The sequence below is a fragment of the Pagrus pagrus genome (assembly GCF_965226575.1).
Source record: "Pagrus pagrus genome assembly, chromosome: 14".
Lineage (NCBI taxonomy): Eukaryota > Metazoa > Chordata > Actinopteri > Spariformes > Sparidae > Pagrus > Pagrus pagrus.
This window is the reverse complement of record NC_140198.1, coordinates 23,747,900-23,771,690: the sequence shown is the minus strand read 5'-3', so window position 1 is coordinate 23,771,690 and position 23,791 is coordinate 23,747,900. Positions and strand designations below refer to the sequence as shown.

General features: G+C 43.0%; 1 protein-coding gene across 2 annotated transcripts in view; it reads left to right on the top strand.

The window, feature by feature from the left end:
• zzef1 (zinc finger, ZZ-type with EF hand domain 1) overlaps nucleotides 1–23,791 on the top strand; it is a 35,119-nt gene that overhangs the window by 7,876 nt on the left and 3,452 nt on the right. The window contains exons 14-53 of one of the 2 annotated variants that reach the window (XM_084374148.1): nucleotides 323–414; nucleotides 526–728; nucleotides 856–989; nucleotides 1,070–1,140; nucleotides 1,224–1,338; nucleotides 1,499–1,664; nucleotides 1,906–2,027; nucleotides 2,116–2,238; nucleotides 3,131–3,300; nucleotides 3,392–3,473; nucleotides 3,570–3,771; nucleotides 4,022–4,155; nucleotides 4,268–4,508; nucleotides 4,631–4,710; nucleotides 4,811–4,901; nucleotides 5,005–5,491; nucleotides 5,582–5,746; nucleotides 7,148–7,267; nucleotides 7,411–7,572; nucleotides 7,814–7,946; nucleotides 9,380–9,518; nucleotides 9,624–9,789; nucleotides 9,878–10,140; nucleotides 10,254–10,426; nucleotides 10,584–10,779; nucleotides 10,889–11,052; nucleotides 11,704–11,984; nucleotides 12,219–12,393; nucleotides 12,483–12,615; nucleotides 12,706–12,932; nucleotides 13,053–13,361; nucleotides 13,443–13,543; nucleotides 14,130–14,265; nucleotides 14,426–14,785; nucleotides 14,883–15,026; nucleotides 15,456–15,624; nucleotides 15,754–15,852; nucleotides 16,011–16,176; nucleotides 17,685–17,835; nucleotides 20,943–21,014. In XM_084374148.1, the coding sequence (XP_084230274.1) occupies nucleotides 323–414; nucleotides 526–728; nucleotides 856–989; nucleotides 1,070–1,140; nucleotides 1,224–1,338; nucleotides 1,499–1,664; nucleotides 1,906–2,027; nucleotides 2,116–2,238; nucleotides 3,131–3,300; nucleotides 3,392–3,473; nucleotides 3,570–3,771; nucleotides 4,022–4,155; nucleotides 4,268–4,508; nucleotides 4,631–4,710; nucleotides 4,811–4,901; nucleotides 5,005–5,491; nucleotides 5,582–5,746; nucleotides 7,148–7,267; nucleotides 7,411–7,572; nucleotides 7,814–7,946; nucleotides 9,380–9,518; nucleotides 9,624–9,789; nucleotides 9,878–10,140; nucleotides 10,254–10,426; nucleotides 10,584–10,779; nucleotides 10,889–11,052; nucleotides 11,704–11,984; nucleotides 12,219–12,393; nucleotides 12,483–12,615; nucleotides 12,706–12,932; nucleotides 13,053–13,361; nucleotides 13,443–13,543; nucleotides 14,130–14,265; nucleotides 14,426–14,785; nucleotides 14,883–15,026; nucleotides 15,456–15,624; nucleotides 15,754–15,852; nucleotides 16,011–16,176; nucleotides 17,685–17,835; nucleotides 20,943–21,014 (6,717 nt within the window). Of the gene's footprint in view, nucleotides 1–322; nucleotides 415–525; nucleotides 729–855; nucleotides 990–1,069; nucleotides 1,141–1,223; nucleotides 1,339–1,498; nucleotides 1,665–1,905; nucleotides 2,028–2,115; nucleotides 2,239–3,130; nucleotides 3,301–3,391; nucleotides 3,474–3,569; nucleotides 3,772–4,021; nucleotides 4,156–4,267; nucleotides 4,509–4,630; nucleotides 4,711–4,810; nucleotides 4,902–5,004; nucleotides 5,492–5,581; nucleotides 5,747–7,147; nucleotides 7,268–7,410; nucleotides 7,573–7,813; nucleotides 7,947–9,379; nucleotides 9,519–9,623; nucleotides 9,790–9,877; nucleotides 10,141–10,253; nucleotides 10,427–10,583; nucleotides 10,780–10,855; nucleotides 11,053–11,703; nucleotides 11,985–12,218; nucleotides 12,394–12,482; nucleotides 12,616–12,705; nucleotides 12,933–13,052; nucleotides 13,362–13,442; nucleotides 13,544–14,129; nucleotides 14,266–14,425; nucleotides 14,786–14,882; nucleotides 15,027–15,455; nucleotides 15,625–15,753; nucleotides 15,853–16,010; nucleotides 16,177–17,684; nucleotides 17,836–20,942; nucleotides 21,015–23,791 lie in introns of both variants that reach the window. The other variant, XM_084374147.1, reaches the window with a different exon arrangement.

The following is a 23,791-nucleotide window of genomic DNA, read 5'->3' as shown; positions in this document are numbered from 1 at the left end:
CCCCAACTTTCCCAGTCTTTTGTTGTCCCTGTCCCAACAAATGTGTTGCTGGCATCAAATCCAGGATAAGCTTGTATTTTCAAAAATCAATGAAGTCGATGAGGTTAAACATAATTTTTAATAAAACATATCATAATTAATTAATTTATGGTGGGTCAGTCTGTCCACTTGTGGCCATTAGGTGACATTACAACATCTCCTTTAATTTTCAACTGTTGAGGGTGAAGGTGTGCTTCATATTTATGCATGTCCTGTGTTTTTTTTGTTGTTGTTGTTGTTGTTGAAGACTGTTAGACAGTTAATTCTCTCTCCATCTCTGCAGGATGCCTCTCACTTCAAGCAGAAATATCTTCTGGACTTCAGTGGTCTCAACCTGAACCTCTTCTGGACCTTCTACAATAAACTCAGGCAGATGTGAGTAGTTGCACTGTTGCTGTTTTTTGTATCTACATGCTCACCACAGTCATTTTAGCAATAATTACCATTTGGCTTGATGTGGCTCTTTGGTACACGTCTTTGTCTCAGTGAGGGAGAGGAGGTGTTGAAGAGCAGAGTTTTGCTGCTCCAGCTGATGCAGAACTGTTTCCCCATGCTGCCCAACCCACTGGAGCCCCGGGGCTCAGATGACGGGGCCACTGCAGCACCCTGTCCGTCCACATCCAGCAGTGCTGAGCCTCCGTCTGACTCTGTTAAGGCTGTCTTGGAGCTCTACACTCACCTCTGCCACAGTAAGACTCTGTCAGCTCTCATACAGCTGAGAGTAGTGAAGAAGATCAGAGATTCCTTGTCATGATTGATTCTTAAGAATGTGTGAAAATATATATAGCAGTAATATTTGTGACATTTGTGTTTCAGTTGTGGACAGTCCAGAGGGTGAGACAGTAGTGGAAAAAGTTTTGCATAAAGAAGCAGTCAGAGCCGTTCTTAACGGAGCAGCTGTTTTCTTCCCTGATAAACACGTCAGGCGGGACAAACTCTTCCACATGATGGTGAGTTAAAAAAATAAAAAATAATAACAAATGAATAAAAATCATGATGATATATAATATAACAATACGACCTTTTGCAGAAGAATATTACAGAAGAGGATCAGCCAGAGTCAGTGAAGGTGACGTTTGAGTCACTTTGCAATTACTTCAGGTAAGCATTAGTTATACAAACGCATGTACTGATATACATTCAGATCCCAGTGGATCGGCAACAGCTGTGTTTGCTCCACACAGTGACCAGGATCCAAGTGGCCTTCTCCTGCTCCCACCTAAAGGAGCGCCCTCAGACTTTGACATCAGCCCCATACTGTCAGTCATGGAGACGCTGCTGCTGGTGGCAACAAGAGAGGTGAGACCCCTGTCACACACTCGATGTCTCAGCTGATTCATGTTCATGTTATTTAACATTTCTCAACAGCCCTCCTCATCCTCATGTCTTGACATAAAATCACATGAATCTATCAGCTTTTCTGATGTTCCTCTCTGTTCAACTGTATCCCTTCTCTCAGTGTGAGGTTATGATGGTGGACGGGAGTGGTGGAGCCAGTAGGACAGTATTGCTGTCCCTGTTCTGGGCTCTGCAGGGTAGCCTGATCTCCTGGTGCTACCTGCAGCTCAAAGGCGGAGCCTCCACCAGTGTCGCTATGGACCTGGCCCGAGACATCCTGCTGAAATGTGAGATACAGTGACAAACTTGCATGACGCAAACTAACTTATTACAGCTTCCTATTTTCAGAGTTAGATTCTGTGTGTATTAGAGTACACAGCTGGTACTGGTCAGTTAAATGTGATAGTCCAACCAATCAAAAGTAAAAAAGTAAATTAGTTGTATCTTGACACCGACAGTGTGGAGAATTGATCCTAGAGTGGTCAAGAGGATGTGATTTCAGGATGACGTAATGGTTTATCTCAACAGATGTGGATCAGTTCCTGGGAAGTATCAAAGCCACTCTCGGTTCCCTGCTGGAGAGGCACACAGGTGCTGAAATTACAGAAAAACTAGGCAGCTCTATCCTGGCCACAGTCTTCAGACAAATGGTAATACACTCTTATCTCCTGATTTTGAGCTGCCTTCTTGCACACTTCTGCAGTTGAATGACTGTGATGTTTTTCATGTTCCTGGCAGATGATTTTGCTCCTGGAGCTGTGCTCACTGGACATCCCTCACAGTGTGCTGCTGAAGAGCTTCTCCTCTCTGGTCGAGCTTCTCAAAAGCCTGTCCAGTGATACTGGAGACATCTTTTCCAAGGTCAGTCCAATCTGATCATAAAGCCTATCATTCCAGCATGTATACAGCCTCTTATCCCACTGTATGAGTCTGAACGGAAAGGTTAAAATGCGGACCAGGGGCCTCACTTATAAAACTGTGGGGAATCCACACTAAATGTTTGTGTATGTACAAATGAGGAAATTAAAGTTCGCCAAAACATATTATGATTATAAAACCTTGCATATGCCTGCCAGTGCTCAGTTTACATTTATAAATCCCAAATCAACTTGGAATTGTCTGCATGCAGATCAGCCTCACGGCCGCCATCTGCACCCCCACATTCAGCATAATTGCTCAATGGAAAATGCCTTATGAATGTTAATGCATGGAAATGAACCTGCTGATCAACGGTTCTTTATAGTGAATCATGGCAACAACCAAGAGGAAAACGAAGAAAATGTATATGGAGAGACAGCACTGAGGAATACTCACTATATACTTGAATATAAAAATAGTCTTCCTTGAAAATGTCACTGAAGTAAAACTATGGAAATATTAGCTAAATGTATTGAAAGTAAAAGTACTCATACAAATGGCCAATGTGAGTTTTATACTAATACATATTATGTTATTGACTCGGCGCTATGAACTATTGAAAATGAACTATCTTATCTACTGTTGTGTAGTTAACTCAAAAACAATGCTTAACTAAAAAATATATGCTAATACATGTAAAGTAACCAGTAACTACAGCAGTCAGGTAGATGTAGCCCTGGTGGAGTAGAAGTAAAAAGCAGCATAAAATGAAAATCCTTGAGTAAAAATTAAATGGCTTGAATTTCTTCTCAGGGAACAGTACTTGAATACATGTACGTAGATAAATTCCACCATGAGTGTAACAAAGATTGATTGTATACCATGCTGCTATTAGGTGGATCAGGAGAGCTGGCACCAGCCCCAGCAGCCAGTGGTGCTGAGGACCTGGAACATGGAGTCTCCTCACAACTATGAGAACAGCCGCCATGAGACCACCATCTATGCCTGCCCGGGTGCTACCTCGTTTGAGGTGGAGTTTGACGAACGCTGTGAGACAGAGAAAAGGTGACTGTTGTAAAATACTAAATATTCAGATGTTTTTTTATCCCTTGTGAAAATTTTTTGAAACAGTTGTCAATGGTCTTGATATTCACAGATACGACTACCTAGAATTCACAGATTCTAGAGGCGGGAAGGTCCGCTATGATATGAAGGTTGGAACTGAGAAGTGGCCAAAGGTAAGATATGAGAAACCATTCAAGCAGTCTACATATGCAACTCTGTTGTTTCTGAATTCCTTGACACATCTCTGTGGCTTCTCTTGGCTCCTACAGAAGGTGACATTTGACGCTGGCCCTCAGCTCCAGTTCCTCTTCCACTCTGACAGCAGTAATAATGAGTGGGGTTATAAGTTCACTGTGACAGCTCTGGGCCTCCCAGATATCACTATTTCTTGGATGTCAGACCTGCAGCTGCTGGTGGCTCGCCTGATGGGTCGTCTTGCTTCCAGAACCCTCGCCTTGAAATCCCCCCACGGTGAGACTGATTTATGAGACCTTTATCAAATGAAGCTGTGATCTGTGAAGTGTTTCTGTGCGACTGTGTTAGGCGATAGTTAAAATCTTTCTGAGCTTGTACGTTTGAGGCTTACATGGATAGATCTTGTAGGTCAAATTTAATTGGGGTTAAGAAAAATTTGCTTCAGAATTTTATCATAATGGAACAGTTTTCAGACCTTTGATGAGAGCTTGAAATGCTGAAATTTGTGTTTTACCTTCTATTCCAGAGATACGCACTGTCAAGGAGCTTCCACAAGGGAAAATGTCCCATGTTCAGTCCTCTCCTTTATGGAAACCCATTCTGCGACACGGGTTGTGTGAAACAAAGGAGACAAATCGGCCTAAAAGACCATCTGACCAGGTATGGTTGAATCCGTTTCATCCTGTTCCATTCTCAGCTTTATATTATTCCAGTGTTGATTGACCTCAGGAGCTTGGTGCTGTTCTAATACTAGTGTTTCTCCATGTTGTAGACAAATGCATGGACTGTTGACGAGTTAGCGAGCTTCCTGGAGGACTTCGCCCGTTGGAACCCTTCTCAGGAGCTGGCGGACAGTAGAACAGAGCTGATGAGGACCCTCATGCAGTCCTGCAGGAAACAGCCAATGAGGAACGAGATTGCCGCTGGGCCAAAGACCGATCAAGCTGTGAACGCCATTTGGGCAGCCATGGTATACCACACACCAGCCCTCAACAATGCCCTGAAGACCTACGGTAAGGTTTGGCTATAATTAAAATATGTTCTATTTACTATGTTTCTTCTTGATGTGTTTTATTAAGTTAATTCTGCATGATTAATTCACTTGGTCATATCTGTTTTCTCTTTGTATGAGTAGTGAATCAGGACTGCAAGTCTTGTCTCAGTGAAGAATTTGTGCAGGTGTATACTCTGGCAGACAACATCAGAACATGGATGGTGAGTGTTGCTGTCAGGATTCATGTCTTTGTTGATTGTCTGCTGCAGTGTTTATATATGATCATGTTATATATGCTGATGCTGTCTTTTTTCCTGTCAGCTGGAGATGAAGCAGAGATACCTTGTTGGCAAAATGAACGTTGCTGGCGAGAAGGATGGGGGACAGGATGAGGTTACCATGGATACATTAGGTAAGGACTCAAGCTAATGTAAAATGAAATCCCATCATCAGGTCTTTTATCTCTTTCTATTTATTGCTGACTTTTTTTCTTTTCTTTCTTCTTGTCTTTCCAGCTGATATGTGCATTGAGAAGAGCCTCTTGCTCTTCAGATTTACCCCTTGTGGAGTACCCTGTCAGGACAATGATTCTTCAAAAGCTGCAGAGGGCAGTAGTGCTCCACTCCTCCGCTCAAGTTCGATCTCTGAAGGGGACTTCCAGCCCAGCTCATCTCCGGTACCTCAGTCTGCGGGGCCTGATGAGGGAGGTGATGCCAAAGCAGGACAGAACCAGCCCTCTGGTGCTCAAGCCCAAAACTCCTCTTCATGTGTGCACAGCAGGCCAGGCCACAGAGGCTCCACAGAGAGCCTCTCCTCCCAGTCAGGGGAACCAGCCTCGCCCTCCGCCTTCCCCCGCAAAGCACCGTTCAGTCGGGCACGCTTACGCCTCCTGTCCTGTCGATCTATAGAAGAGCCCCGCATGACTCCCTCTGTCAAGGATCGCTACCCAATACTCAAACACATCCTGAATTTTATAAGGGACCAGGCTCTCACAACAGCAAGGTGACTGACCCACAGTCTTCTATTTTGCATTTTTAATTTGTTTATTTTATCATACAATGTAAAATAATCCAATTATTCCCCCTCCTGTAGCATTCTGCAGACCCTGTCCCTGAGCAAAGCCCAGGCTGTGAGTGTGTGTAAGGTCCTGGAGATGGTTCAGCAATGTTTACGTTCCTTGGGAAAGCCACACCTCTTCCAAGCTCCCTGCATCCTGTTTCTACAAGAGCTGCTCGCGTGCCAGAAAGACTTCACCAGGTACAACTGGAGAACATGTTTTCATTCAAGTCAAACAGCAGTGAATTTTATCTGTCGTACAACCCAGATTCCAAAAAAGTTGGGACACTGCACTGATGTTGCCAGGTACTTTTCCTGTGTCTCTGACGCATTAAAACACAGTGAACTCACTGTCCATGTGTCGCACCATATTTTCCCTAATAATGCTACGTTGTGAAAAATCTTTATTGTAATGATTTTAAAAGGAAACTCGCTGTCAACACAGAAAACATCTGCTGGTCACTGTTTCCCACCATCAGCGTGATGTGTGCATTGTCTAAATCATGGCGACATGCTTTCTGCTGCAACAAGATCAATGCCTGACACACAGATTTCAGCCAGTTGGATTTTTTTTTTTTTTTATGTGTCTGGCAGCTAATATAAAAGTATATTTATGGCTCCCTTCATATATAATTCCTCATTGAGATGTTACCCCTGAGCAATTTTTTTAAGGTTCTATGTTTTACCCAGTTTTTGTAATGTACTGACTGACACAATCAGTCACTGACTGACTGGCTCATCAACTTTCAGGGAGCAGCTGTAGATGTGCCAGTGTTTTGTTTTCAGATTTGGGATTTTGTTTGTTTAATTTTCAGATACATTTTCATCAATCATATAACCATGATTAGAACCTTATAACATCAAACACTGGTTTAATATTTTGCCAGAAATAAAAAAAAAATGATTGGGGACCCACTCAAATGACCACCTGTGGTCATTTGAGTGGTCATTTATCATTTATCAAAAACCTATCAACAACACGGACACTGTGTAAAACAGAAACCAGAATAAACTGCAGTCATTTGCAAAAGGTCTGTGCTTACCGATTTAGGGAGTGTTCCTGAGCCCATGTAGTAATACTATCTTTGACACAATAATGTGTTTCACAAAGTGGTTAACCTCACCAATTCGTAGCTCGTGAAAGACTGAGCCTTTGAAGGATGCCCCTTTCATACCCAGTCATGATACTATCAGCTGTTTACCTGTGGAATGTTCCAAACAGGTGTTTTTGGAGCGTTCCACTTCTTCCCCCGTCTTCTGTTACTCCTGTCCCAACTTGTTGCTGGAATCAAAGTCCGAATAAGCATTTCTTTACAAAAAAATCAATGAATTTGATAAAATTTACAGGAAAATATATTGTCTTTGTACTGTTTTCAATTGAATATATGTCAAAAAGTATGAAAATCCTAAGTCTAGAGTCAGTTTAGTAAAAAATTATTGCTTTCACATCTTTATTTTGTTTTTTGTTTTTTGTTGTTTGTTGTTGGTATTCACTGATACTGATTGAACAGTTTAAACCAATGACTATCAGGTACATTTTTCAGATGAAAATAAAGTTTGTGTAACTTCACTCAGAATTCTCTTTGTCTTTGTCTTTTTCAGTTATTTCTCTCAGTTGTCGGACAGTGGGCAGAAGCTAGGAGAGGAGGTGAGGCGTTCCTACCATCAGCTGGTGCTCATGCTGGTGGAAGCAGTACAAGGCTTCAGCAACCTCAATGAGAAGTAAGTTCTTATTAATGTAACACACCACGTTCACACATAACTAGACTCACTGAAATTTAGAAGTGCTTGCAGCAGTGATTAGTGTAATTTAAAGTGTGTGTGTGCAGTGGTGTAATAATCTGACGCTTATATCGGCTCTCCAGAGCCCTGCTACCAGCCCTGTCATGTGTGCAGACCTGCTTGTTGCACCTTCTGGACATGAACTGGGAGGTACATGACCTTCCGCTCTTCCTGAATATCAAGCTCCCTGATCTCCTGCTCAGCATGGCCCAGGAGAACATCAGCGTTCATGACATTGCCATCAGGTAGGATCAGACTCATCCCTGAAATAAAGGCCGAGTTCAGTAGAGATGAAATTAATTTCCTATTGATAACCTAAGGCTAGCAAAAGACACAGCTTTTATTAACTTTATTTGACAAAGCAAGGGTCCAAACTGCTTTGTGCTTAATTAGTCTATTTCAAATCTTACATAAATTTATTTAATTTATGTCCCAGCATATTAAATTTGCTGTAATGATTAGTTTTGTGGTTTAATTTATCTTCAGTCAATGGACAGAGGAGGATGAAATCGCAGACTATAAGAAGAACCAGGAATGGATGGATGAGTGTATGGACGGGATGTTTGAGAAGTGGTACGACAAAATCGATGAAGAAGACTCCATGGAGGACAGGAGAAAGGTACACTGCAGTGCATAAACGACATAAAAGAACAATCATTAGCAAACGAGGAAAATTGTCTGGTGTCTGAGCTGTCTGGGGAAAGAAATAGCACTCAGAGCTTGACCCTCCTGCCCCAAGTGCTTTTCTGCTCTCTGTTTACTTTACTGTGCATCCCAAGAATAGAGCAGATATAGTCCTGCTGGTAATGCATCAAAAGACCTTTTAGAAAAGATTCATTCATTCAACCTTTATTTAAACCTCGAAAAATCACTGAGGACGAGCCCTCATTTTCAATGATGTCGGGGGCACAAATAAAAAACAGAATAGGTGCAAAAATGTGACAACAAACAGAAACAACGAACATAATGAACAGAATGGGTACATAAAAATGATAACGGATAAAAAGCAATATGACAGAATACAAATAAAATGAAAAAAAGTGCTTGAAAATGATAAGTAACTGCAAACGAACATGACAAAACACACATAAAACTGAGGTGCATAAAAGATAAATGGCAGACAAACGTACAGGACAGCACGTAGTTAAAAACGATTACATTCAAATGCTGAGTAGTTTGAAATCAAAGTCTTAAATTGACCTATAGGTATAGCTTTATCAAGTTTAAATAAACTATGCCTGAAGATATTACTGTTAGTAATGTCAGTTAAAAAAGCCTGTTCATTAAAATGTTTTAAATTTCTTTTGATAAAGCTTCTTGATATTGATGTTGCCAATCCAGCACTTCTAATGCAGGCTTCAGGACAGTGGTCACTTAGACCAAGTGCAAAAACTGCAGAGGCAGTCATTTTCTCCCCCCATTACACAGAATCAGATCTATCCATGCTGACTTTGAGGGATCCTTCAAATTAGGTCTGGTCGACTCATCGCTCAGCTGTGCCAGACTGAGATTGTCACATATCTCTTTTAGACGGTTTGAATTGTTTGTTAACCAGTTTAAGTTAAAATGACCTAGAGCCAGCATTTCTGAGTTACAGTACTGAGCAAGTTCATATTCATAACAATAAACCAATTTCAAATTTAAATAATAAATTCAAAGGAATGAGGAATAGTGACAGCATTTAAAACAATGACAGATAAACCTGATTTCATATAAACAGCCACACCGTCCCCTCTTCCAACTCTGTCTATTCTGAACAGATTATAGTTAAGCAGAGAAGCCTGAATCATGAAGGCTCTGCTTGATCCAGGTTTCTGTCAGAGCCAAGATATCAGGATCAGTCTGTGATATGAGAATTTTCAAAATCATCAAATAATTACATTAAAACACATACGCACAATCATGATTAAGACTGAGATAAATACTGTAACATCTGTTTCCTATCGTAAAAGGACGGATTTTTGACGTAGATGATTGAGTGCTAATTTAGAGGAGTCAGCAAATGATCAATATTAATACTGTTTAGTTTACGTGACCTGGTTTAATCCACAGATGCACATGTTCATCGCACGTTACTGTGACCTGCTCAATGTTGTGATCTCCTGTGACGGCTGTGAGAGGATGGCACCTTGGCACCGCTACAGATGTCTACAGTGCATGGATATGGACCTCTGCAAGACCTGCTTCCTCAGTGAGCTCATACACTCCACTACGCTACTCACACAGTCGCATCTGTTGGCACATCGTATGTCTGATAAGAGCCAACCTTAATGTGAATGTGTGTGTTTTTACCCAGGTGGTGCAAAGCCTGAGGGCCATGAGGACGACCATGAGATGGTGAACATGGAATACGCCTGTGACCACTGCCAGGGGCTCATTGTAGGCAGCAGGATCAACTGCAACGTGTGTGAAGACTTTGACCTGTGCTTCGGTTGTTACCATGCAAAGAAGTATCCCGACAGGTGACATATTTTGAGTGTAATCTTATGCTTTTGAAACCCACTTACTTTTTAGTATTTTTAAATGATTTTTTAATGTTCCCATCTCTAGTCACTTGCCCACCCATCGGATCACAGTGTACCCCATGGTGACCATACGAATAAGTGACCGTCACCGCTTGATCCAGCCCTACATCCACAACTACTCCTGGCTGTTGTTTGCTGCTTTGGCCCTCCACACGTCAGAGCTGAGCAGTGAGAAGCAGATGGATGGAGAGGCTTTGAGCAGCAACACATTGAACCAGGCCTCCGCCCTGCAGACGTGCTGCTCCCAGCTCATCACTGACTGCCTGCTCAAGGGGCAGACGGGCAAAGGTAGGTTGCATCATTGTTCATCCATGTGTCACTTGGTATCTCAGATTCTCCTAAGTGTTATTTTTATGTTTTGTCCTTTAATCACAAACCTTTCGATGCCGTCATCCACTTAGGTCTACGCTCCTCAGCCCTGCTCGCTCTGCTGTCGTCCAATGACTCTGGTTCTGATAGTGAGCTGTGTCCAGTCTCTCCAGAGTCCTCTCAGGAGCTCAGCACAGCCACTGACACCTCCTCCATCCCCGGCAGCACTGCAGCAATCTGCTCCCCGTCCTCTCCCAAGGACAAGGTGAGGAACAGAAGTCCTGGGAGTGGGTTATCTGATATACAGAAATAGCTAGAGATGCATACCTGTGTCCATTATGTCTGTTATATGGGTAATAGACTATTACAGTATAAAATACCTCTGTGAACCTACTGAATTGTTGTTATCCTCTCACCTCCAGAGTAAACCATCAGGTAAGGAGAAACAGGTAAAGGAGGTGGGCTCTCCTCCCTCTGCTCCTCCAGAGGTGTCATCCCCCCCAAGCACTGGCGAAGGGGAGAAAAGGAAGCTGGTCTCCCAAGACACCCTGGACTCGCCCAGCCTCAGCCAGACGCCTTCTGTGTCCAGTGAGGACCCCCTCTCTCCTGTGGCCCGACGTAAGCACTGACGTGACTTCCACTAATCTGATGACAGCTCTGATTTTGTTCACTTGTGGTTAAGTCTATCCCTTAGCTGTCAACTTTTTATGTTTGTTACCATTCTCAGCTTCCGAGTCTGGACCAGGAGCAGTCAACTCTCCAGAACCTGACGTCATCAAGGAGACGGATGAGAGGCTGCCCCAGGTCCCTATTCAGGAGCATGTGTTTTCAGAGTGCTCCAGAGAGAGGATCCTGGGTCTATTGGCAGCCATGCTGCCACCAGTCAAACCAGTACGTAAAACAAAAGACCAGTTTAAGGGTTGAGATTCTATTTATTGTTGAAGGAATTGTTTGACATTTTGGAAACGCTTATTATGCTTATTTGCTTTCTTTTTGGGAGCTGTTTGGGAATGTTTGTGTATTAAATATTAAGGACGGCTAGCAGCAACTTAGCATAGCTCAGACTTAAGTCTCCTTTGTTTCATCCATAGAAAAATGTTTTATTGGGGGTTAAGCACCAGAATAGTTCTTTTTTCTTTTTTTATAGTACTGTTGCCTTGAGGTTGTTGGGCAACCAGCAGAGACTCACAGAAATCACTGCTCCTGGCCAGCAAATAGTCCCACACGTAACCCCCAAATAAACCATCACGTGTCCCTTTTACACTTTAAACCTTTTGTCAGAGCCATGACAGCTGTCTGGTCTCTATAATAAACTAAGCTTTCCGGCTGTTAGCTGTAGGCTCATATTTAATGGACTGATGTGAAAGTAGTATCAATCTTCAGTGTACACAGTTGACAATATACCAAAATCTAAGTTATAGTCAATAAATTATTTTATAATCAATGTGCACTCCTGTTCTTGAAATGTTTAATGAGCACAATATTGACATGTTCTTCAAATATCCACTCATAACATTGTCATCGTCTTTCTTGTATCCTCAGGGCAACACCTTGTCTCTGCCCAGTCTGAGCTCCATCCTGCCCCAGCTTTTCAGGGCAGTCATTTCCAATGCTGGCTCTCTCAATGAGACCTTCCACCTCACCCTGGGTCTGCTGGGTCAGCTGCTGCTCCGAATCCCTCCAATGGAGGCCGACACTGCCGTCACGGAGGCCCTAGCAGACAAATTTGAGTTGCTGTCACAAGGAGAGGCAGTCGTTACAGACACCCAGGGCTGGAAGACCACCCAGCTGCTTTTCAGCCTGGGGGCCGTCTGTTTAGACAGGTAAAGTGATGATACCTGGGAAATGTATTATTGTTGTAGTTTATAGATCTATATTCTAACATTAATTTTAGCCAACAATAGGAGACAAAGTATTTTCCTACCATGATTGAAACAATCAAAGAAAAGAAAATTACTTACACACTCTTACTATACTTAAAATTTAATCATTATCCTCCATTAGCTGTTATATATTATTTGAGATGTGAATTGTCTTTTCTTTGACTTATTTCCCAGTCGTATTGGTCTGGATTGGGCGTGCACAGTGGCGGACATCCTACACAGTCTGAATGCCTGCCCCGAGTGGAGCACAGTCATCGCTGCCTTCACTGACCATTGTATTCAGCAGCTGCCACAAACCCTCAAACGCACCAACCTCTTCACACTGCTGGTGCTGGTGGGATTCCCTGAGGTAGGTAGAACACCTCCCGCTGTATAGGACTGTACACTGTGCTCCCTGACTCTATAAGCTGAGTCGTGACTCCTCTGCTTGTCTGTCAGGTGCTGTGTGTGGGCACCCAGACAGTGTTTATCGACAACGCCAACGAACAGCACAACATGATCTTGCTCAAACACTTCACAGAAAAGAACCATGCTGCGGTGGTGGATGTCAAGACACGCAAGAGGAAAACAGGTTAGTGCAGTCGCAGCGCCTCTAACGGCTTTGCCTCTGTCGAGAAACAAACATGGAGTTAACCCTCTGTGTGCTTTCTCTTCTTTCCAGTGAAGGACTACCAACTCATCCAGTCTCAGGATTCCACTACAGCCGGTCTCCCAGGGCAGTCAGAGAGCCAGGGCCAGCCAAAGACCCTGCTCAGCCGCTACCTGAGCAATTTCACCTCCATCATCAGCCACCTGCTGCAGACCTGCCAGGACAATGGCTCTCCTGACGCTGTGGAGGCATCCTGGGTTCTCTCCTTGGCACTTAAAGGCCTTTACAACACACTGAAGGTACCTGCCATAACCTCGGAGTGTCCATTTGAGAGGCGGTTAGGATATCTGGAAATAGGCCAGAAATAACTGGCTTAGAGGATATAGTAGTTTCTCATTCTGTTTTTCCCTCTCATGCAGAAACATGGAATAGCGCAAGCTCAGCAGGACATCCAGCAGTCAGGACTGACCCAGCTGCTGGTGAGGAAGTGCAGCAAAGGGACAGGCTTCAGCAAACTGTGGCTGCTGCGCGATCTCGAGATTCTCTCCATCATGCTGTACTCCTCCAAGAGGGAGATCCATTCCATGGCCCAGGACCCAGAGCGTGACCAAAGAGAGCAGGACAAGGAGCACGACTCTGACCACTCCAGCTGTTGCACTGACGACATCGACGTCAACAAGGCGGACCCCTTGGAGGGTCTCGACGAGGAGACAAAGATTTGCTTCCAGGTGATCAGGGAATCTATTTATAATACATGCAGCAAAATATATTGTGATGTTAAAGTCTAAAGTGCCTGTTTCTCAATGCAGATCACCCACGATGCCTTAAACGCCCCTCTGCCCATCCTGCGAGCAATGTATGAGCTGCAGATGAAGAGAACGGACTCTTTCTTCCTGGAGGTGCAGAAGAGGTCAGCATCAACTTCCATACAGAGAACTTCTTTATACTTTACTTTCTCTATATTATCACCAGAGGTGTAGACTGAAGTCACATGACTTAGACTCGAGTCGAACTTGAGTCACAACGTATTTAACAACTTTAGACTTGACAAAGTCACAAAAGACATGCAATTTTACATGGACTTTAACACCAGTGACTCATGACTTGAGCCACCACAAAAACCATGTGGTGTTAAAAAAAAAAGAGAATTGCAATATGCAACACATGCAGGCTGAAATTACAGAGAGAGACGCAACAGCTTCCATCTTTGTTTGATATTTGAAGTTGTACAAAGAACGGTAAGTCGAGGCTCTGTTGTTGAAATGGCATTTTGTTTGTGAAGAGAGCATCATGACTTGTTTAGGACTCAAAAGTCAAAGATAAAGAAATTGGGACTTGTCCGTCCTGACTTGTTACTTGACTTAGGGCTTGAGTGCAAAGTGTTCAGACTTACTTGTGACTTGTAAGACAATGACTGGCTCCCACTTCTGTTATCCACCATGGAGAAGGACTTATTTACAATCTAACAGTGCCTCTCTCCTCTGTGTTATTTTCAGATTTGATGGAGAAGAGATCAAAACAGATGAGACAATCCGTACGCTGGCTCAGAAGTGGCAGCCTACCAGGCGGCCTCGCTCTGAGGAGAGGAACACCAAGGCTGTGGACACTGATATGATTGTAGTGTCATGCGTGGTGAGTTTGAGATGTCAACAAGCACTTAGAAATGGCTTTTTGGCACATTAGCAGTATAAACATTGCAAACTATCACAAGAAGAGATAAGGAAAAGTTTGAGTTGGTGTTTTTCAAATGTCAATAATCTGATATGTCACTGTCGTCACCGTCCTCCCCCAGTCTAAACCCAGTCACTGTGAAAAGGCCACCGAGGAGATCAACGTAGTGGCGCAGAAGCTCATCACAAATTCAGAGAGCGACTTGCAGCTCAGTTATGCCAAACAGAGGCGCACCAAAAGTTCAGCTCTCCTGCACAAGGAGCTGGATGTGCGCAGCAATCGGGCCGTTCGTCAATACCTGGTGAAGGTCAACCAGGCCATCGCAACCCTGTACGCCCGCCACGTGCTGGCCTCACTGCTGGCCGACTGGCCCGCAGAGGCGGCGCTGAGCGAGGAGGCGCTGGAGCTGAACGGTGCCTCGCACATGGCCTATATCCTGGACATGTTAATGCAGCTGGAGGAGAAGCCGCTCTGGGAGAAGGTGGGCAGAAGGGAGGAGGAGGAGATGGAGTTTGCATATGATACATTATGGGTGTTTCATGGATTAATGTGACTGTCTTCAATCCATTACTGATCAGATTCTCCAGAGGGTGCTGAAGGGCTGCAGCCAGAGTATGCTGTGCAGTCTGTCTCTCACTGCTTGTCAGTTCATGGAGGAGCCAGGTATGGCCGTTCAGGTCAGAGAGTCCAAACACCCATATGACAACAACACCAACTTTGAGGTGAGTCAGCTTTCTTTTCTGCCTTCGCTTTTTGGCATCAATAACTGTTTTTAAGAAGTACATTAACTTCTCACTTGTTGCACTAACTTCTCTGTTTCAACCTTTGAACTGGCCAACTATTAAGTTAAATTACCGACTATTCTAATAATCGATTGATTGGTTGGCTTCTGTGACTGGGTTGGGGACAAAACAGGACAGTTGAGGACATAATCTTGGGAAACACTGATAGCCATTTATAGGCCAAGCAACTGATAAATTATATAATACAATAATTGTCATATTAAATTACAATTAAATAATCGTTAGTTGCAGAATTAGTAACTATTAGTACAGATCCTTATTTGAAAAGTAGCCTATGCACGATGTATGCTTTTTCAATTCTGTTTGAGACTACAAGACTCTATTGTGTCCATCTTTTCCTCTCTTCAGGACAAGGTGCACATTCCAGGGGCCATCTACCTGTCAGTAAAATTCGACTCGCGCTGCTACACAGAGGAAGGCTGTGATGAGCTCATCATGTCCAGCAGCAGTGATTTCCTCCAAGACGTCCACAACTTCAGTGGCTCTCCTCAGAGATGGTCCGATTTTGAGATTCCAGGTGAGAAATATTTTTAAAAGTCATTCACTCCTTCTCTGCTTTGTTTATCTACATGTGTGCATTTCTATTTATGTACTATTATGTTTGAATCATGATTATTGACGTGTCTTGTTTGTGGGTTTCTCTCAGGTGATACCCTGTACTACAGGTTTATGTCGGACATGAGCAACACAGAGTGGGGCTACAAGTTCACAGTCACAGGGGGCCACAGAGGACGATTCCAGACAGGTACTTCACATTATAACAAATAGACACTCATTTTACATTCCTGCTTCCTTTGGTAGAGAGCAACTCTGCAGGCTACTCAGTAACATGTATATTAACATCAAAATAAATCCTCAGGTTGGTCAGGTTGTCACCTTCTCTCCCCTTTGCTCTCTCATCAGGTTTCGAGATACTGAAGCAAATGTTAGCAGATGACCAAGTGCTCGGTCACCTGCCATTGGCTGACATCTGGGAGTGGCAGGTGGGCGTGGCCTGTCGCCAGACTGGGAACCAGCGACTCAAAGCCATTCACTTGTTGCTCCGCCTGCTTCAGTGTCCGTCTCAGACGTAAGAGTTCAGCCTTCTTTTACATTTCTATCTAAAAACTAAATTCTCCCGACACTAATTCTCTTGTAAATTCCTTCTCAAGCTAGAGGCTTCTGTTGTCATGTATTGACATCCACAGTAAGATGCAAAAAACATAACTTAGGCTTAAAGGCCTAAGGTATGCTAATTTGAGTAAGTGGCCCCAGAGCACACTTTTACCTCGGTGTGTTTCCCCTTGAGGTGCAGGATAGTACCACGCACAGTTTGCATAAAAGCCTTCATGAATCCCTCATGTCACCGCCACGGAAATGAGGCAAAGGATGTGTTTATGTATTTGCATATGTGCAGACTGACTCGAGCAGCGACAACATCACACATTTTATGGCAAGGTAGTGCTCACACAGGCAGGTAATACATTGTTAAGCTGATTTCTTGGCATTAAGGTTTCCTGTAGTTTCCCTCCACTCAAAAATGTGTTTTGCTTACTGTTACTTCACTTAGATGTCTCACAGCATCCAAACACTATGATAGCCGTGAGCCCCGGCAAAATCAGAGCAGTCGGATGAGAGCTAAACACAGCACAAGAGTTGCAGACTTCACCTACAGTTGAACCAGGATTTAAAAATGAATTATTTAAGCTGCAGATTTTGCTTTTGGTTTTTTTCAACACTGTTATCTTTACCTTCCACCTGCCGTTAGCAGTATGTAACACAGAATTTGAAACTCAGTTATTTCTTGCCAAAATGCTCCTTGGGATTTCACCTCAAAGTTTTTAGGTACACAAGCTTGTACCTTTCACTTTTTATCAAAGAACCAGATATTTTCTTAAGCAGTTCCTAATCTTTTATGGTGATGCTTTAACCGGGTGAGTTTCATGCTGATCTAAGCTGTAGAAGTGCTTCAGCTGTGAGCCATGGAATGTTGTCTATGGGAAAATATGTTGGTAGTTTTTGAGCACTGTTTAATGTGAGATTCACATTAGACCTCAGACCTTCAGTTAGTGAGGATTTTGTCTTGAGGAATCCCCTCTGAGTACTTTAGTTTTAGGTTTGAAGACAAAAATCAGTCACTCAAAGATCAAATTTTGATAGCTATAAATACCAATCAATCAATAAAGGCCAACCCTTATTTTTTCCTTGTTGTGCCATCTCTCCAAAAAATGTGATAAAAGTTAAAATACTCTATTCCTCCTCTTGCTGGGGACCTCCAGTTAGAAAACTACTTCATTCATATAGATTAAAAACATCCAACAAACAATCCTCTTCTCTTTTTTTGGGCCCATCTAGTCACATGAAAGCTCTGTCTATCCCCACATCATTTTGAACAATCCATTTATGGCTGTTGGAGGTTACAAAATGCATTATTGAGTCATGATAAATGCATGAAGCTGAAGTGGCTCTCACTGGTTGTTTTTCAGCCACAACTTTGTTTTCCTCTGAATCTAACTCTTTATGGTCCTGCTCTGCCTCTGTGTGTGTAGTTGTGGTTGTGTGTATGTTCGTCTAACTATTGATTTGTTTGCACTCCAGAGCCTGTGAGCTGACTCTGCTGCGACCTCTGTGGCAGCTCTTTATGTCCATGGAAAACAGCCTGAGCCAGGATCCCACCAGTATCACTGTGCTGCTGCCTCTTCACAGAGCCCTGACTGAACTGTTCTTCATCGCAGAGGCCCGCGCCATTGTGAGTGATGCACGCACGCACGCACGCACACACACACTCATATGCTACATCTAGGATTGTATAGGTGTTGTTGTTAAAGCTGGAGGTGTGGCGTTCGAGGTGTTTGTTTAGTTGTGTTGGTTGTTTTTGCTGTGATTACAGTGTTATTGACTTTGCAGGTTAAATAGAGAATTGATTCAACAAGGCTGATTGTGTGGAAACCAGTTTTTAGTTAACCTTCTTTGGTTTCATAACATATTCAGTTTGAGGCCATTTGAATGAAATGATGATTAGAATTAACTAAATTAACATTTTATTCTTTACCTCGGTCTTTCCTCGCCTCGCTCTGTCTATATTGGTCCCTCTGTGAGATGATGAGCGTGTTTTTCCTCCACCCACCTGTTCTCCGCCGGGCTCAGGGCCAAAGCCCGGCCCTGCCATCTGCCAGACAGCACTGTGCCACACTGGCTCCCTGCAGACTGCTGGGGAGAGGAAGAGATGCTATCCATTTTGTGATGCGTATGGGCTCCCTCTCTCTCCCTCTCTCTCTCGGTTGTCTTGAATTATTGATTAAGAGAAGCCTCAAGGATTATGAGCACGCCGTCAGCCAGGAGTTTCCCATCTGTAGATGCAATTGAACCAGACAGTCCCAGAAAAGCACCACCTCTCCTGTTCCCTTCAGCTCTGGTCGGTGAGGCCGAAGGCTGCTGATCTGACAATAACATTACATCAGTCGACATGTCATTCACGATGGATTCTGTGCTCCCATCTGCACCGACTGAATGTTTCTTCATGTGAGACGCCCAGGTGGGGCAGTGCCTGTCGACAAACACCAGGGGGCAGTAGTAGTACTTAGCAGTTTTGCCTGGGATGCCCTTCTGGGTTCTCCAATGTTGTGTTAGCAATGATAGACACATGTTATTGTGTGGCACTTCATCCAGCTGAGCATCATCACAGAGCATGGCCACTCTTTTATCGACACAACACAAATGAGTGCTGCAGTGGTTCTTAACATCCAGCTCCTCATCCACAGCTTAAAGTAGTATGAGATGAAGGCTTTAAAGGAGCTAAATAAGAAGTGCATGGATGCAGTTGTTGATGGTAAAGCATGCACTCACTGGGGAGGTTTCGAAGAAGATCTGTTGACCCAATCAGCCCCTCATCTAAGTTTTTTCAGCGTTCTCCAGATAAAAGAAGGAGATACCTCACCGGTCATTAAAAAAACATGCACCTGCTACCTCTTGTGGAAGCCTTGACAGTGAGTGGTTGTAGGTGTTGGTTCAGGATGTGGTATTACAAGAAATTTCAAAAAGTGGCTGTCGCTTGACCCTGAATAAACCAGTGAATGTGATTGTACACAGGCGACAACTCGACTGTGCACCACTAGATTAGATTTAAGTGAAACTGGATATGTTGCTGTTTCACTGTTCCTGGACGATTTCACATCTGCATTTGCTCACAGAGGATTTTATAACAAGGCAGGACTTACAAAACAAACAAACAGTCAAGACCACGACTGCAGAGATATCATTAGGCATGGGACAATATGAAAATGTCATGTCACGATTATCCTGGCCAATATAATTGTGGTTTAAGATAATAGATATTATCTCAATAATCATCGCAATATGCCACTCAAACATACTGGAATGACTTTATTTTGTTGAAACAAATATTTTTATTGTATAAAAAATAAGACAAATCTTTTGGCATTTTAGTTGACAGATTTTTCAAATCACTCATATAAGGATATGATTATTCTGATTCATGATTATCCCAATAATGGAAATTTACCTTGATCAACTTATCCTGAGTGTTTGCTATCGCGATCCAGGATAAAATCTGACATTGACCCATCCCTAAATATCTCTGTATTGAATAATTGTTTGATACGTTCAGCGCATCATGATAGTTTGATTTGAAAGAAAAGAGTCACCCAGAAAACTTCATATATGGCAATAAAAGAGGTGAATTAGGAGAATCAAGTTTTCTGTGGGTGTTTTTTATGGGTTGTGGATCTTTCAGATTAATTTGAGGCGAGTCTGTGGTTTGCATGTTTCACATTTTATCCTAAGTGTGTCATGTGAGTGTGGGATCGCACTGGTCTTGGTCTTGTCTTGGCCTGCCTTAGTCTTTGTCTTGACTGAGTCTCAACCCCTCAAAGTTTTGATCTTGTCATGGTGTCGATACACTCTGGATTTGGTCGTCTCAGTTTACGTGGCCTAGACTATAACACTGGGAAAGGTCACATAAATATTAGAAAACCTTCATCAGCTGTAAGGATCAGTGCTCTAGATCCAGCACACCGCACCATCTGGCACCACCCTCCTAAAAAGTAAGGATTAGTGTGGACTGGGGTCGGTGGCCCATGTGTCGTGTTGACACTTGAGCTTAACAGCAGTGATGACATACAACTTCAACAGCTACATGTTGACTCTTGTGTAAAATCATGGGAAGCTAAAGTGTGGCCGGCCATATCATGGAGTCCTCTGTGGCCATATTAGGCCTGAGCCTTGAACCGGCTCATTTTTAGAGCTTCAGTGGCCGGTGCCGCTCACAGTCAGTTCCACTGAGATTCACTGAACTCTCCACTGCAGGAAGTGAAAGTTATATTTAGGAATCAAAAGGGTATGTCACGCACCACTGACTGTACAAATGGTCCTAGGATGTTCCCCAGCATAAACAGTGGGGGTGCTGTGAGATGAATGACAGCGAGCGGCTCTGGACTGTGTCTCCAGCGCTGTAAAAAACAAAACTCCATTTGGCCAGTTTCAGCCCATTTAGCCGCTGTGTAGTCTTATCTGTGTTCCCCAACTCTGTGTGCTTATGTAACCCGAGGTATTTCTCTCCCATAGAGCTTTAGTGGAAGCGCTCCTCAGTTTGTTTATAATTTTGAATGGCTCGTCCAACATTCCTCAGTTCAATTTGATGCTGAGATGGAGATGAAGAGCGAACAGGGAACAGGCCTCATTTATAACTCAATTCATCCCTTATGTAACCTCTTAGAGTAGTCTGTCTCGGGCAGCTTCCTTTTATTCATGACAGTTATCTGGCCTGTGAGGTTATCTGCTGCTTTTGGAAACATGGCAGAAGACACCCTTCTCACCAGCCTTTGATGTGTTTTCCAGGCACAGGGCATCCTCCAGGAGTACCTGTTAGCCATGACCACTGACGAGCAGCTCCTCAACCACACCGCCATGGTAAGACTTAAACTCCTTTTTTGTTTTTGCATAATAATCACTGATGACTTCTGACACCTCTGCCTTTTCAAATTGAAAGCCTTGCCGTCAGCACGGCTCTCTCAGGTCACCTTTGATGTTCTCACTTGTGAATTACATCTCTGCTTCTCTGAATTCAAAGTCTTGCCTTCTGCCAGGCTCTCTCAGGTCATCTTTGATGTTATAGTTGTGGGGTTCAGGCTCACATGGATGATAGTAGCCCGAAGAAGTTGTCCGTGCACCCCTAAGCGTTGTGTTATCATGTACCGGTCTTATTTTGCACACGCAGTCCCGTTGACTGAACAGTCTTCAGCCACTGTGAGTCAGCTCAGGGCCAGAGTCTCTTTAGCTAGTGAATCAGCGAGCTGTTGACACCCAGCAGATCCCTCAGCACCCCCCTCCCCTTGTTTTGAATATGTGTGGGCCACACTCAGGACTAATGTATTTGGTAATTACAGTCCATTAGCATTTGTGGCAGCGCGAGCCACAGCGCTCTCTGTTCTGTGGACCTTGTAACACATCAGAGGAGCCTGAAGGCAGTTAAGAGGAGCAGAGGATGTGGGGTGGTGGAAAAAAAAACATTGTGGGTGGTTCTGTTGAGCAGTTACCTAATACCTGTCAGCTTGAAAACAAAACCATAGGTGACTTGGCAGTAGTCATAACTATTATGATAACAATGATGCAGAGTTCAAGAGTAAATTGGCGGAGGTTCACTTTCAAAGGGCTGGAAAAATGTTCCAAAGTTCCTCTCATCAGGGACTATATTTTCTCCAGGTCTTTATCTCTTCTGTGGCCTGCTATCTTCTGATGGATTTATTATACCACTACACAGGTTGGACAGTGTTCAGACGATCATGTTCACTCCACCCCTCCCTGGCTTTAATTCATCCTGTTGTTCACTCAATTAAACACTAAGAACTGTGTAAGATGCCTGTTTTTCGTTGCGACATTTGCAAAGGAATTGCCCTTTAAACCATCTGAGCACGTTGACAGCCAACTCAGCAAGTACTGCTGTGTGTCGGGGCACTACCTGGAGCTGTATTGGACTTCTCAGCTCCGAGGAAATCACTGGGTGAAGGGTAATTTTTAAGGAGAAAGAATTTTATAGCATTCAAATTAGAAATCATTGAAAAGCCACAAGAGTTAGGGTGCAGAAGTGATCATAAAGACCTAAAAATAAATAATTTCCTTTCTGAGGGAACCTTTTATTTGAAATAACAAATTATTTTAAGTGCCAATGAAACCAGGAGACAGCTGCTGTCAATAATTAATAACTAATCAATATTTTAATGTTAAGAAGGATCAAATGACTGTGTATTGTGAAAGGGGTTACATGGAGTAAAAACACCATAGAGAATTCTCACCTGAGCTCAGCTATACTGAGTTTTTTTAGTATCTTTCTGCTTGTTCTAGTATTATAGCTCACAACTTAGCTGTTATGGTTCAGGCTCACCATTCCTATCAACCTCATTTCCAGCCGTAGCAGTTAATAAAACAATTGTAAGTAGGGATGAGCAGTATTAAACTAATATTGCAATGTTTTTAAGATATATCATGTTACACAATATATATCTCAATATTTCTAAATCTCTTCAATAACACTTCATAAATGCAACAACATTGCGAGAATATTGTTGGGAGAACTACTGGTGCTTTCATGAAATATTAACACAATGAGATTTTTGATAAATAATCATCAGTGCTGTGGATGTGATGACTAAGTTGGTAAAGGCAAGTATTAGAACAAGTAGAACAGGTTCAGAAAAAAATGACATCACTTTACTGTGATGCAGTGTTTAAAACCAGGGGAAGTCAACACTAATGACAGATCATGAAATCCAAAATCTAAGACAGTTTATAGTCTCATATCAATACAAGTAACTAAGCCACCTGCACCAAACAGCAGAAAAAGTTAGCAACTAGCTAACGGCCAGCTAACAAAATAAAGAGTGAGAATCAGACCAACATCTATCAGGTGGCCAGAAAGGTGACTTGAATGCAAATTTTGCTCCACATCTGCTGAATGTGTAAGAAGACAAATATTTGCTTTAAAAAGTGATCATATGTCAATACTATGGTGAAAAGCTTGTTCTGCTGCTCCCAAGTAGGCCAAAGAAATATTCGCTGCTTTAGTGATTCGTCCCACCCCACTATACAGAGGTAGCATTACAAATATAATGTGCAGATTTGGTAGCTATTGTATGCTCCTAAAATATCACATTTTAAAATTGTGTACAAGTGTTACTTTAGGTCTGACAGTGATACTAGTGGACAGGTTGGAGGGTCAAGAAAGACATTTACCGTGCGGGGTGGGCCTCGTACCCTCCACCTTCAAAAAAAGTATTTCCAAGTAACAAAAAAAAAACTGAGTCAACAGTTGATCCTGAGGAGACTCGACACAGACACGTCACCGTCACATGGAGAGGTGCTGCAGCAAGCCTCTGCAGGCCTATTGATCTGTTGTGACGGGAAGGTTTGGGTCTGATTCAGACAGCCTCTCTGGCATGAACAAAATATTGTTCAAATGCGTCTTTTTACCAACAACAGCACTTAAAAAAATGTGTGGTTTTGTCATAAGTGACAACGCTGTGCTCTACATTGATTTCTTCTCAATTATTCTGTTTTTATACGGGCTTATTGTTGGCTGACCTGTCGTACGGTGCTGTCGAGATGTGGTTTCCTATGTTGTAAGGATGTTATGAACAAAAGTGTAATTAAGTAACTGTAATGCTGTAGTTTTATTGGGTAAAATACAAATA